The sequence below is a fragment of the Leiobunum rupestre genome, chromosome 7 (genome assembly GCF_980474605.1).
Source record: "Leiobunum rupestre chromosome 7, qqLeiRupe1.1.hap1, whole genome shotgun sequence".
Lineage (NCBI taxonomy): Eukaryota > Metazoa > Arthropoda > Arachnida > Opiliones > Sclerosomatidae > Leiobunum > Leiobunum rupestre.
In genome coordinates this window covers 52,316,301-52,328,838 of record NC_143390.1, presented here as the reverse complement: position 1 = coordinate 52,328,838, position 12,538 = coordinate 52,316,301, and the positions used below count along the sequence as shown (strand labels likewise).

The 12,538-nt window shown below is 37.5% G+C and overlaps 1 protein-coding gene across 7 annotated transcripts in view; it reads left to right on the top strand.

Moving 5' to 3' along the window:
- LOC149937212 (alpha-(1,6)-fucosyltransferase-like) overlaps positions 1-12,538 on the top strand; it is a 54,102-nt gene that overhangs the window by 19,381 nt on the left and 22,183 nt on the right. For all 7 annotated transcript variants that reach the window (XM_090153170.1, XM_090153172.1, XM_090153171.1 and 4 more), the window contains 5 exons: positions 1,849-2,008; positions 8,298-8,341; positions 9,790-9,958; positions 10,720-10,834; positions 12,037-12,298. In XM_090153170.1, the coding sequence (XP_090009296.1) occupies positions 1,849-2,008; positions 8,298-8,341; positions 9,790-9,958; positions 10,720-10,834; positions 12,037-12,298 (750 nt within the window). The remainder of the gene's footprint in view (positions 1-1,848; positions 2,009-8,297; positions 8,342-9,789; positions 9,959-10,719; positions 10,835-12,036; positions 12,299-12,538) is intronic.

Genomic DNA, 12,538 nt, shown 5'->3' with positions numbered 1-12,538 from the left:
AAAAATGCTACGCGCAGGTGTTTTATTTGAGAGAGAGTTGGTACTAATTTTGTACGTGTGGCAATTAGTGGTTGGAAATCTTACGAAAACATTTAAAAAAAATGCAGGTGTTCTTTTTCCTGGCGAATTCATGCTAATTACTCGTTGATTACTAATTTCATACTGTAAGTAACGGTATTTTTACGCGTAATAGATAAAAAAATTAAAATTCAAACTTCCGATTTAATTCTCTATTTTAGAAAGATGATGATTAGATGTGTTTTTCATCACTGAGTTCGAAGTGAATTCTTTAAAAACAGAACTTAATGGCGTACGTGTGGGTAATTATATTTCATATGATAGTAACAACATTAATTCTGGCGGCCTTGCAGCGTAAATACGGTGGTTTTTATTGTTATTTCCTAGAGAAACATGAAACTTCCCTTGTTATTAAACTTACGCAGCTGGAAAGAAAAAGTCGGATACCATGCGAGGAAAAATGACGTAAATAAAAAGGGAACTTGAACTCGACTCCGCCGTTATTTCCTCATTTCTTCCTCATTAGAAATTTCAACATTTCGAGTCACGCCTAGAAACTAGATACGACGCGAAGTTAGTGAAAAACGATAAGAACGGTGCTGATGTTTTCGTTCCCGTGATGGATAGCGGCGCTGGAAACTTAAATAAATAAACGCGCTTTTAAGTAGAATGCCTTAGTTGGTTCGGCTAATAACGGGAAACCATTTAGTCCAAAAGGTAAACTCGTGGTACACGTCCATAAAGTACCGGGTGTAAAATTTTGATAATTAAATATTAAATCTAGTATTGACAATAATAATTTAATTTACAGAGACGTTTCGAACTGTGGCCTTTTTCAATCCGATATTTTAAACCTACTTTTTCATTTAAAAAACCCGAAATTTTAAAAACGTGCCGCGAGAGAAAATAGCGTCTTGTAAAACGCGATAAAAAATAAAATTACCATGAGATATTCTCCAGTTTAATTGTACTTATGAAAATTTTATATTGTTGTAGCTCAGAATATCTTAGGGCAGTAAATACACTTGAAGGTTTTAATATAAGATATTTAATAATAGTAATAGGTTTAATGGCTTCTATGTAATTTCATGTTGAACCAGTGGCGTAGCTACGGGGGAGCAGAGCCCGCAATGTGGCCTATAGGCGGGGGCGGGCATTCAAATTTAGGACCATAGTGTAAATTCCAAAAAAGGGCCCATGGGGTCTAGTTGCTGGCGGGCCCAAAATCTGAAGCTACGCCACTGTGTTGAACACGTAAACTTAACATTCTTTACTAATAATATTTTAAGAGTTAGTTGTAATATAAATCTATTGGGTTAATATCACGGTGGTTAGATTATAACTGAAAAATGTGTACAGTAGGGAAGAATAGAACCGTGATTTGGTGATAAAATAAACTATTGTATTTTATTAAAAACGAAGAGGCGCCTAGACGTTTTGATATATATGATGTTTTCAGTTGGCTATTTCGTTTTTAAGGCCAGCTAAATGGGAGGTAACAACAAACTCTTTGCTTGAGGGGGGTCGAAACGGACACGGATTTGGTCTATTACCGTACAAGCGCGTTTAATTCACCGCGGTTAATCGCGAAAGGGAGGTCAGCTGTTGTCCCGCCACATTCTCCTGACAATTTCGTAAGTAACTCCATTTCAGATAATTAATACAAGGACAATACGTATAGACTTGGATTGTCTATGTAAGACTTTGGTGACACTGCTGATGCGAGACCCTTTTAAGATAACGTTTCAAATTTAATAGAAACGTTTTCACCATTTGCCAGCGACAGGTTTCGACTACCGATTATTGAGGCGTTTTATTTATTTATCCTAGTGCTCCGCACCATGAGACCTTACCGGTACGCGATTTGGGCCTTGGCGTCGCTAATGCTCTTCGTGGTTCTTGGGCTCTTACACCAACTCGGACAGACTGAGGACCAGGATGTCTGGAGTTGTTCTACAACTTCGGAAATAAATGTGTGGGAGATTTTTAGGTAAGTTGATTGGAAACCAATTTTCTCTTACTAATAAGAAAAAAAACAATTCATCGCCCTTTTAGCATTCTTTCTCCTATAGGCTCGTAGTAACGTGATTTTGTTTTGTTCTTTTACGGTATTTATACGCTCTTGGGCGGCAACATCGCTTAGAAACCCGTTCGAAAATGTTGTAATGCGCGGTGTAGCGTGGTTTGTACAAGAGTAACTAAATGATAGAGGGCGAGTGTCACTTAAATTTTATTCAACATTTCCACCCTCCTACGCATTGTAACCCGGCCACCCGAATTAAAGGGAATAGAACCTCCAACGCGTTCTTTATGGAAGACCCCATCAATTTCCTTTATTCCCTTCACAATCAGCGATTATCAGCGCCACAGGTGTGAAAAGCCGTGGGAGGCAGCGGACAATATTGGAACCATCTGAGGGCGACAGAAATACCAGAGGTTATATTCCCTTTAAAGGCTTTAAAAGTCGCTCGATGACTTAGGCCTAAGGTGGTGCCGTTGGTATTAGCCTAGCTGATTATTATTATATCATTCTACAAGGAACCAAATGTATCAGTTATTCTAAGTTACAGTCCCAGATTAGCACTTGTTTTTCTCATTCAATACATTTGATTTTTTTTAAGAAATTTTATAATATTAAGGTTTCTTGTGCTATTATAATTGAGGAGGTCGAGGAGTGGTAACATAATTTAGGGGGTGACGTCATTCCAATTTTTACTTGGGAAGGGGTTTGTCGAAAAAGTATTATTGTTTGCATTAAGTAATTTGTGAACAGCCCCTTTAGTAAATGTCAATTTCGTCATCGAGAATTGTGATCTAGACCTTGACAATCTTATACCGAAAATATATTAAACACTTAAAATAAAAAAAAATCTAATATAAACAAAGTCATCTCAAGTTTAGACACCAATTTGGTAGGTACTCCAATTTAATAGCGTTATAAAACACTTATGTCGTTAGAGGCACGCTTATATACTTCTGTTTTTACTAATAAAAAATACCGCTATACCTTTCTGCCAAGGCTTGAAGCACCGGTATATAAATTTCTGACCCAATGTCACGCAGCGTTGTCACGGGCGAGTCGTCACGCGACCCGTTTCGCCTCTCCCAAGTGGGCTGTTCTTCCGCTGGTGTGCTCGAATATAAGCTGGCACCTCTCTGTACAGTCGGTTAAGTTGCAAATTTAGGTCACTCCGTCGACCTCCCCCCCCCCACCCCCCCCCCTCCTGCATACACGTATTCTCAAATTTACTTTATCTGCCAGTTTGTTTGCTTGAACGTATTTAGCTCCCCATCGCGTGATCAACGTTACCTTTTTTATATCCCGACGGCGTTTTTATTTTTGGTTCCGGCTTAATGGGTGACGGAGCGGAGACTGTAATTACTAACCATTTCGCAGACGCGCTTAAAGGCATTGTTACTGAGAGAGATTGAGAGAGATTTCTTTACATAAATTTCCAAAAATTAAACTAAAATTAATTGTAAATGGAAAGTTTTGTCGATAATTTTCAACACTTTTATGAACCAAAAATGCCTTTTGTTTAATATAGGTTTTACCATAAGTAACAAAATAACTATAAGAATGGCAAATAGTCTACATTATCACCGAACTGATTTTCACAGTTATTGCGCCCTCTAGTGTAAAAAATATTCCCAAATAGAAATATACTAATGCCATTCAGTTCAAGTTCAAACCCAAGTCAAGATAGGTTTGAAAATTAGCATTGAAACAAGAGGAAGTGTCATACTTATGGTTATTATGTTACTTATGCTTTTACGTAACTAGCCCCAACTTTAATAAGATTTAAGACACAAGCTATTTAGCCGAGAAAAAGTTCCTTAGATCAGTCACACGTGTCTAGAGTATCCTAATAAACCTCAGTCTCGTGACTTTCAGATCTCAGTGTATAATGCTTGGTTTCCACTAGCCCGCGTAACGGACAGTTGCTCAACTCTGTTATCACTGTTATGCACAAAAGGGCGAGCAGAATCATACCTCATTACGCGTGTAACCAAAATCCCGCTCACGCTTCCCGCTTTACAATTTTCATGGTCACTAGAGAGGGAAACGGGTTTTGAAGATTCATGCGAATTCCGCTTTAGACGACAGTCAAAATGAAATGTTTAATCAACAGTACAGACGTACCTTCAAGGATTTACACAGCAATTCATATACGCTACAATACGCGTATTTTAACATTCATAATTAAAAATTCGGAACTTGGTTATACATAATTATATACATTTTCACAAATCAACTTTTAAGCTCTAAGAAATCTTGGCATTTCCACGATAAAATATCGATTTCGTCACTGAAATAGTAACAAGTCTTTCAGAATCTCGTTAAAGGAGATGAAATTTTATTCTTTTAAAATGTCATATTTTGCCTCGTTTAAATTAAATAAAAAAGCTTAAAAGCAAGTTAATAAGGTCACATGATTGATAACAAATGAACCTAAAGGTTAAATCGGTGGTTTTTACTAATAAATTTAAAAGGTTATACAAGATGGAAACGTTTATAATCGAGATAAAGTTTATAAATTCTTAGATTATTAGATCTAATTGGATTGTACGTAAATTAAGCCGTAATTCAAATTATTGATTCGTGTATTAATTAGCCTTATTAAAATTGTTGGTTCGTATATTAAATTAATTGAAATTAATATATATTAAACTGGGAAGTTGCTAAAAATTACTGATCAATTTAATAATTAAAACGGGCAATTGCTTATAAACTTAACTTTAAGTTCTTATAATTGCGCGTAATATAAATGAGCTAATAATAATATAAGTGATTTAATCGTAATTAAAAGCAATAGTTGATTACAAAATTATTACATCGCATTTAATTGTTTTTTCAAACCAGACCGAAAAATAAGAGTTTTTGTTAATTTTTGGGTGTAGTTTGAAAGCGTTAAAATGTGATGGAAATAAATTTGAAATGAAAGATTTTTATTATAAATGTATTTATTCATAGACTTAAAGCTCCGGAAGTTCTTTTCGGGTATTTTTCGTCCCTTGGAACAAAAAATGTTCTTTGCCGCGCTTTTTTTGGCGAACGCCAACTGTTACGCAATATATCCGCTATAAATTTCTATAATGAAGAGTGTCACGCAAATTTCTCTTAACATGACGACACTAACGTCTCTTGTATTTTGAAAAGGGATCCGAACACGCTACTTTAAAGGGAAAATGACAGTCATTATATTCTGACAATAGTCACTAGGCGGCTTCCTTCCAACTGACTGCTGTGGACCTCCTCTTGAGAAACGGGTAACACGCCCAGCTGTAACGCAATTGTTTAACCAGAAGTTTATAATGTATCTCTGGCGAGAGAAGTATCCCTCTAGGCAAGATGTAAAATGTAAAATTACACTGCAGAGGAATATTTCCTTATTGGTAAACCATATTTTCCCGATTCGATAGTGTTAAAAGATCAATATACGAGAATCTTCACTCCGCCAACCATCTACTAACGATAAATATGAACATAAGTATCTTAGGTAAATTGGAACAATAGCCCCGCCACTCCTTTTCTCCCCTTTCCCGACCCCCTTAAAGTACTTTTTAAGGAGATTCCAATGGTGCAAATATTATTCCCCGCAAAGCATTATTAAAAACGTTATGGTTACTTAAACAAAAAGTGTAACAGTAACCCCCCCCCCCCCTTGGCGTCGCCCGTAGAACACTGTAGTCCTAGCTAAAACAAATCGGCCCAGTCGGCCCAGGCCGTAATATTCGTTCCACATCAGTGTATTCGAGTGGGCAAACCCATACACCCTTAGTAGACACAGGTAGGCAAACTAATACAAAAGCTGGTGAGGCTACGTGATTTCTTATCGTTTGATATATATCCTAAGTTAAAAAGTGGATGCCGCCCACCATCAGCAGACCCGGGTGGGAAAACTGATATAAAAGCTGTTGAGCCCATGTGATTTCCTATTGCTTGATATATAATTTTCCAATCTTTGTTAAAGAGTGCGCACCGCCCACTCTCTGGATACGCGGGTGGGCAAAGCAATACCAAAGCTGTTGAGGCCATGTGATTTACTATCGTTTGAAATACAATTTACCATCCTATGTTAAAGAGTGGCCACCTCCCACCCTCAGGATACCCGGGTGGGCAAACCAAATTAAACAATACAAAAGCTGTTGAGGCTATGTGATTTCCTATCGTTAGATAGACGGAAAGTATCAAAGGTGAAATAGGTAAGCAAAACACGGCAAATATAGTTCTTTTAAATTATTGAAATTAGTGGAAATATGATTTAAAGAAATTCTTAAACTGCGATTCAAATGTGTTTATTTTAGGAAATTTATATCAAACATTTGGGAAGTTTAGGCAACAAAAGTCATGTAAATTCGGAAATTCATAAAAAAATACCCATTAATGTAATTTTGCAGACCAGAAATTAATAGAATGTCATTCTCGAATTTTATATTATCTCGGTGATTAAATTGGTATTTTCTTAGAGCAGATATTTAACATGGATTATTAACAACTGCAGGAATCATATCATTGCAAGAATGTATTTATGTACTAAGAATATGGCAAGACGGAGATTCTGTCCCCATGGTCGCATACTTTGCAACTTAAAGGCCTGTTGCAAAAGCCCTAGCCAAAGTGCTAGCCCATTGAATTTAACATGTGCGATTCTAGCAAAGCAGACTTTTGCAACAGGCCTTAAGTTCGACTGCTTTGGATTTTTTAGTCTCACTCTTTCACGTAGACGCGAGCGTAGACGATTCCAATCTTTTACTTTTATTGTTCTATCGAATGAGACCAACTTTTTTTCCGGTCACTCCCCCTTTAAGGTGGTTGGTCGGAGGGGGCGGAAATTAACGGCACTACGATCGCGTCTAAGAGTTCTATCGAATGATACCCAACTTGTTTTTTCGTTCACTCTCCCTTTAAGGTGGTTGGTCGGAGGGGGCGGAAATTAACGGCACTGCGTGCCCGCCAAAGAGTTCTAACGATTGAGACCAACTTGTTTTTTTCGGTCACTCTCCCTTTAAGGGGGTTGGTCGGAGGGGGCGGAAATTAACGGCACTGCGTGCGCGTCAAAGAGTTCAATCGAATGAGACCAACTTGTTTTTTTCGGTCACTCTCCCTTTAAGGGGGTTGGTCGGAGGGGGCAGAAACTAACGGCACGCGTGAGGGGGGGTGGAAAATCTCAGGACCGCCTACACCAACTATAAAAGTGTTCAAGGTTAAAAGTTCAAGCATGAAATACGAAGAGGCCGCCGTGTATTGCTTGGTAAAGGCGTCGGTTTTGGAGATTACGCGGCCAGAAATCTGGGTTCGAATCCCGGTGTCGCCTGGAATAAATTATTTTTCGCAGCTCCATCTACCGTGTCGTCGCTTTCCACGACAAACAAACAAACAAACAAGCATACAAGCATACAACACTTAACGACAGCAATAGTCCCACTTCGATATATATATATCGACTCATTACATAATCGCCCTCGTAAAGAGGGGGGGGAGGAACATATCTCTATTTTTAGTGGGATGCAACCGTTAAAAATTACGAAAACCTTAGCCCCGATAAATGGCCAACTCTGACTGAATTTTTGGTCGATGGGGTCGGGATCCCCCAACGAACACTAAATCAATCCAATATAAATTTGGGTAATTTGTGGGAAGTCGAAAACGGTCGGGTTCAGAGCGTTGGATGATTTTTTGGAGAATGTCCCGGAATAGCGTTAGCAATATAGAGAGATGAATACTATTCTCTATAAACTTCTGATATTAATTTACTAGAATTTATAAACTTTTATAGTAACTGAGTAGTGATACATCTCTCGTAAATGACAGATTATATATTTCTGATAACACCTACATATATTACTTTCTAATCATAAAGCTTTCCGCTTTTAAAATTTTCAATTGATTATAAAGAACGTAAGTTAGGCCTTGACCGTTTTCCCTTTGGTTTATCAATTGGTGATCTTAAAATTAATTTTGCACGTGAAAATACGCCGCCATGTTAGGGTATAAAAGCGGGTAAATAAGCCTGCTATACCTCACCATGTAAAGGTAAATACGTAATTTTGAAATCGATCAATTTATCATCTAATAATATACGGTGCCAAATTTAAATTTTTTTAAACCTGACTATTCTTTTGTTTTTCATATTTTATCATGATAGAAAGCTCAAGTGCATACGAAAGCAATAATCATAAAATAAAATAGAAATATCAAAGAAAACAAATCTATATAAAATATTTTATTTCCTGTTTTTCTATGAACTCATCTAAAATTAATATTTTTATTGTAGAAAAAATTGCAACGAGACGTCCGTTTCTTTTACAAAAAGCATTGGTAAGTTTCACTTATCTTACGAGGCTTCGGTAATTAATAATAATAAAAAATAATCAGCTAGGCTAATACCAAAGGCACGGCCAACTTTGATCACGCGCTGTTCGCGCTACAGCGGCCAACACATTCGTCGAAATTCCGCGAGCAAGGATTTTCCCCCTATAAACGGAACCATAACGTGTAGGAGTTCAGCGCCACGCTCGGTTGTTATATTGACTATACTAAAAATAATAATCCGCTAGGGGCGCTCACGTCATACACATATTTTGGATGATAAAATACGCGAAAAAGTAGATTAGTCCATAATTAAAAGGGATAATATAGCTAAATCCTAAACAAATTTGAAGAAATTAAAAAACTTACTACTAACTCGTACCCAATAGGTCTTCGAGCAAAAAACGTGAAAACTTGGATCAAATAGATCTTCGAGTAATAAACTACATAAAAACTAAACAAAATAGCCAGAAATTCAAACGGTAGACCGGTTTCGTTCTATTTGGAAAGTACCGTGCGGGAAATCTGGCTGACGACTGTTATATCTAAAAGAGAAATAAGCCTAAACATTAAAAATTTCAAAACTCGTTGCGTATCAACGGAAAGCTGTAAAGGGTGAGTGTGGTGGAGAATAGTATATACGATCAGTTAAGTTAGAATAAACCACCTATGGGCTGTGCACAGGTGGTGTCTTCTAGCTTAACTAATACCCAAGGCACCACCCTAGGCCTAAGTCATCATGCGACTTTTAAAGCCATTAATTCAGGCGTAGGCGGGTGGTGGCAAGCCCTTCACGCCACACGAGACAGCAGCTCCCTATACACTAGCTATTACCGTTAACCTCAAAAAAATTTATGAAAGGGGAAACTGTAGAGTTCCGGGGAAAACCTCTTAAACAAGTACTCAACGTGGAAGGAGTTGTTACGAGTTTTCACCCAGTGCCACAAGCTGGGATCGCACCTAGCATCTCTTGCTGCGAGGTGAAAGTGCTAACTATTCCGCCACCCCAATTGTACAGAATAGCTTTTACAAAATGTATTTTACGCCAAAGTGTGATGCCCGCCATTTTGTAAAAGTACGATCGACTGCTAGCATGATTGCTATAAGAAGGCAGTATAAATGGAAGAGTAAGAAAAGTAACATTGAATTCTGTATCTTCTTTATCAAGAGCCAAAATGACAGTATTTGGAGTACAGCTAAAATTTCGGGGAATTTTTAACATTTAAGAGGGAATATTTCGGCTACCTAGTATAGAAAAAAAAATTAATTTCCAAAGTGAAAGCGCTGTGTGTGTTTCTTCCCCCTTTATCTGGGAATAGATGAGACGTAGTTTTTCTCCGGCAAAACACGAGGTGACCTGGGTGCTACCTCCGCGTATTAAAAGTTCACGCTCATTCGTTCTTGCTTCTACTGTCATCGGTTTGAAAAATCTTTTAAAAACCTTTTTATTGTTTAAGGTGTCGACCGCGCCAATCTGGAGATCCTAGAACGAAGCCGATCTGCTCTGAGAGACCTCTCCAAGTACATCAGAAGCGAGTCTAGGCGAATTAGAGAGTTACAGAAAGATTTACCCAAAGTAGATGGCCTTTTGAACAGACTCGACAAATTGAGCGGAGAGTTTATCAAGTAAGGCATTTTTCTTTAAAGAAAATAACTTAAACCGGCAAATCAAACAACTACAAAGTTACCACACCTCTCATATTTTCAATGTTTCCAATATGTGTTAATGCCTTCATATAATTACACTGCTTTCCTATTTTTGGGGAATTTTTCTTACTGTACCCGTCACAATTGCGTTAGAAATAATTTAGAGCTAAATGAGGTCAGTAATCGCATCACGATTTTCTCTGCTCAGCCAACACACAAGGAAAACGCAGCTAGCCTTTAAACACGCTAACGCAGTGTTGCGTACACATTTCATTGGACGAACCTTTACGCTGAACATTTTACGGAAAGGGGGAAGGCAAATTCCCAAGTGTCCCCTTCCGACGGCAGCAGGCGCTAAAGCGTCTAACGAATGAAAACTGTACACAAGAAAATGCACGACTTTTGTCGGGTTGCGTTCTCCTTGTGTGGGGTGCTGTGTTTGTTGTTACTAGCTGGCAGGATGTTGGTTTGGAGAAGCACAAAATATGGTATTACGCACGCTATAAGCGGAACACCAAACACATTCTTAGTGCGAAACTAGCACCCACTGCAGGGCGTAACTAGGCTAATACAATTCCATATTCTCATTTCGCATTGTGTGAAAACATCTCTAGTTACGTCACTGCACATCCCAGACAAGGAGAGACGTCGTACTACGCACTATTCTCATTGTCTCCTTAGCTTTTGACGGCTGTTTGGGCTGTGTATAAGTTTTTTTTTTTGAAATTTTCATCTTTCAGTTATTTAGAAATTAACATTGATACTCTTGAAACGAAGAACGATTTAATTGTCAATAAAAAACTTCAACTTCAAAATATCACTCGGAGGATTCAAAAAAAAATATTCCACTTTCAGGTTCGTTACTTCATAGTGTACGCATTAAGCCTCTTTGGACTTTTTTTTTACATCGAAAAGGATTCAAATCTGAAATTTTTATTTGAAATCGTATTTGAAATTGACCATTGGATTGGAAATCAGAAATTGTATTTGAAATTGACCATTGGATTTGAAATCAGAAATTGTATTCGAAATTGACCATTGGATTTGAAATCAGAAATTGTATTTGAAATTAAAAATTGTATTTGAAATAGACCATTGGATTTGAAATCGAAAATTGGATTTGAAATCGAAAATGCCATTTGAATTCGAAAATTGGATTTGAATTTGAAATCACAAATTGGGTCGGAAATCGAAACTGGATTTGAAATCGAAACTGGATTTGAAATCTAAAGTTGATTTGAAATTGAAAATCTGTTTTCAAAGTACTAATCTGAAAGCAATGGATCGGTCGGTAATTATTTTTCTATATAATTAAGTTTCGATTTTCGCGAGGGGCTAGTCACTCCGCGTAATCGGTGTACAAGCCCGTAACTTTGACTATAGTAATGAGATTACGCGTAAACTTGAGTCTGTACCTTTATTGAGTACCCCTAATTGGTGTACAGGCCATCTGACAGTGTTTAGCCCGTCGGATTTCGTTTTATTATTCTATTATTGCCACCTGTATTATGAAAAGGCCCCTGTTATTAGAGGTGGCCATGAATTTATCCGATTCTTCGGGAAAAAGCGACTGTAGTGGAGACCGTGGTGCCATCTATTAATGGCCCAGGAAGTTAAATACAAAATAGCCAAATGATAAAGTCGTCAGAGAGCCATTGTAGAGTATTTTATTTAAACAACTTATACACTATTTAGAGGACTTAAAACTAAATTAAATATCCCATGTAAAAGTATTGTTTATAATTGCTGTAATGTATGTTATTGACCAATTTACCAACTATCCAATCAACGCGAGTGGTTCCTATAGTTATCGCATTGTTTTGATGTCGATGATAACGACATCTGTTGAAAAAAAAGCTACTTGACGTCGAGCCGACACTTGCTTTAAACGTCTTAAGAGTTACCTGAGCATTTTTGAGAAAACGTTTCTGAGTAACGCAATGAGATGAAAGTGCTATTTTGATTTTAAAGCATATTTGGCTTGCCAATTCCCCTGTGTAATGATACAGATAATTGCCAATAAGGAACTCCATTCGCGCCATTTTCCATTTATACAGAACGACCCTGCAAACTGCGACCCGAACAAAGTACTTCTTTGCGAACTGACAGTTCAGGCCGGATTCGCTTCCGGAGTCCACGACGCCATGTCATGCTTCGTCGAAGCCTATTACGCCGGAAGGAGAGTGGTACTTGTGACGTCTAAGTGGCATTATACGCCGGACAGAGACTGGACCAGCGTTGGCTTTCGACCTCTGAGTGACACTTGCAAAGATGGAAACTTCAAACGAAATGAAGAAACGCTTGGAACGCCTGTTAATAGTGTGTATTTAATTTATTATTTTATAATTATGTTTTGAGTGGATACCTTATTGGTATTTTTGCTTCTGAGATCAAACTTACGACCTTGAAAATAAAAACTGTGCAGCTGATCATAAAACTATCACTAAAAATTAATAATATTTAATTATCAGTTATCCGCTGCTTCTAAAACTTTAAAGCTAAATATCCTTCGATTAGCTATAAATATATATTTTTTAAATGCCTACCTTATTATCTACC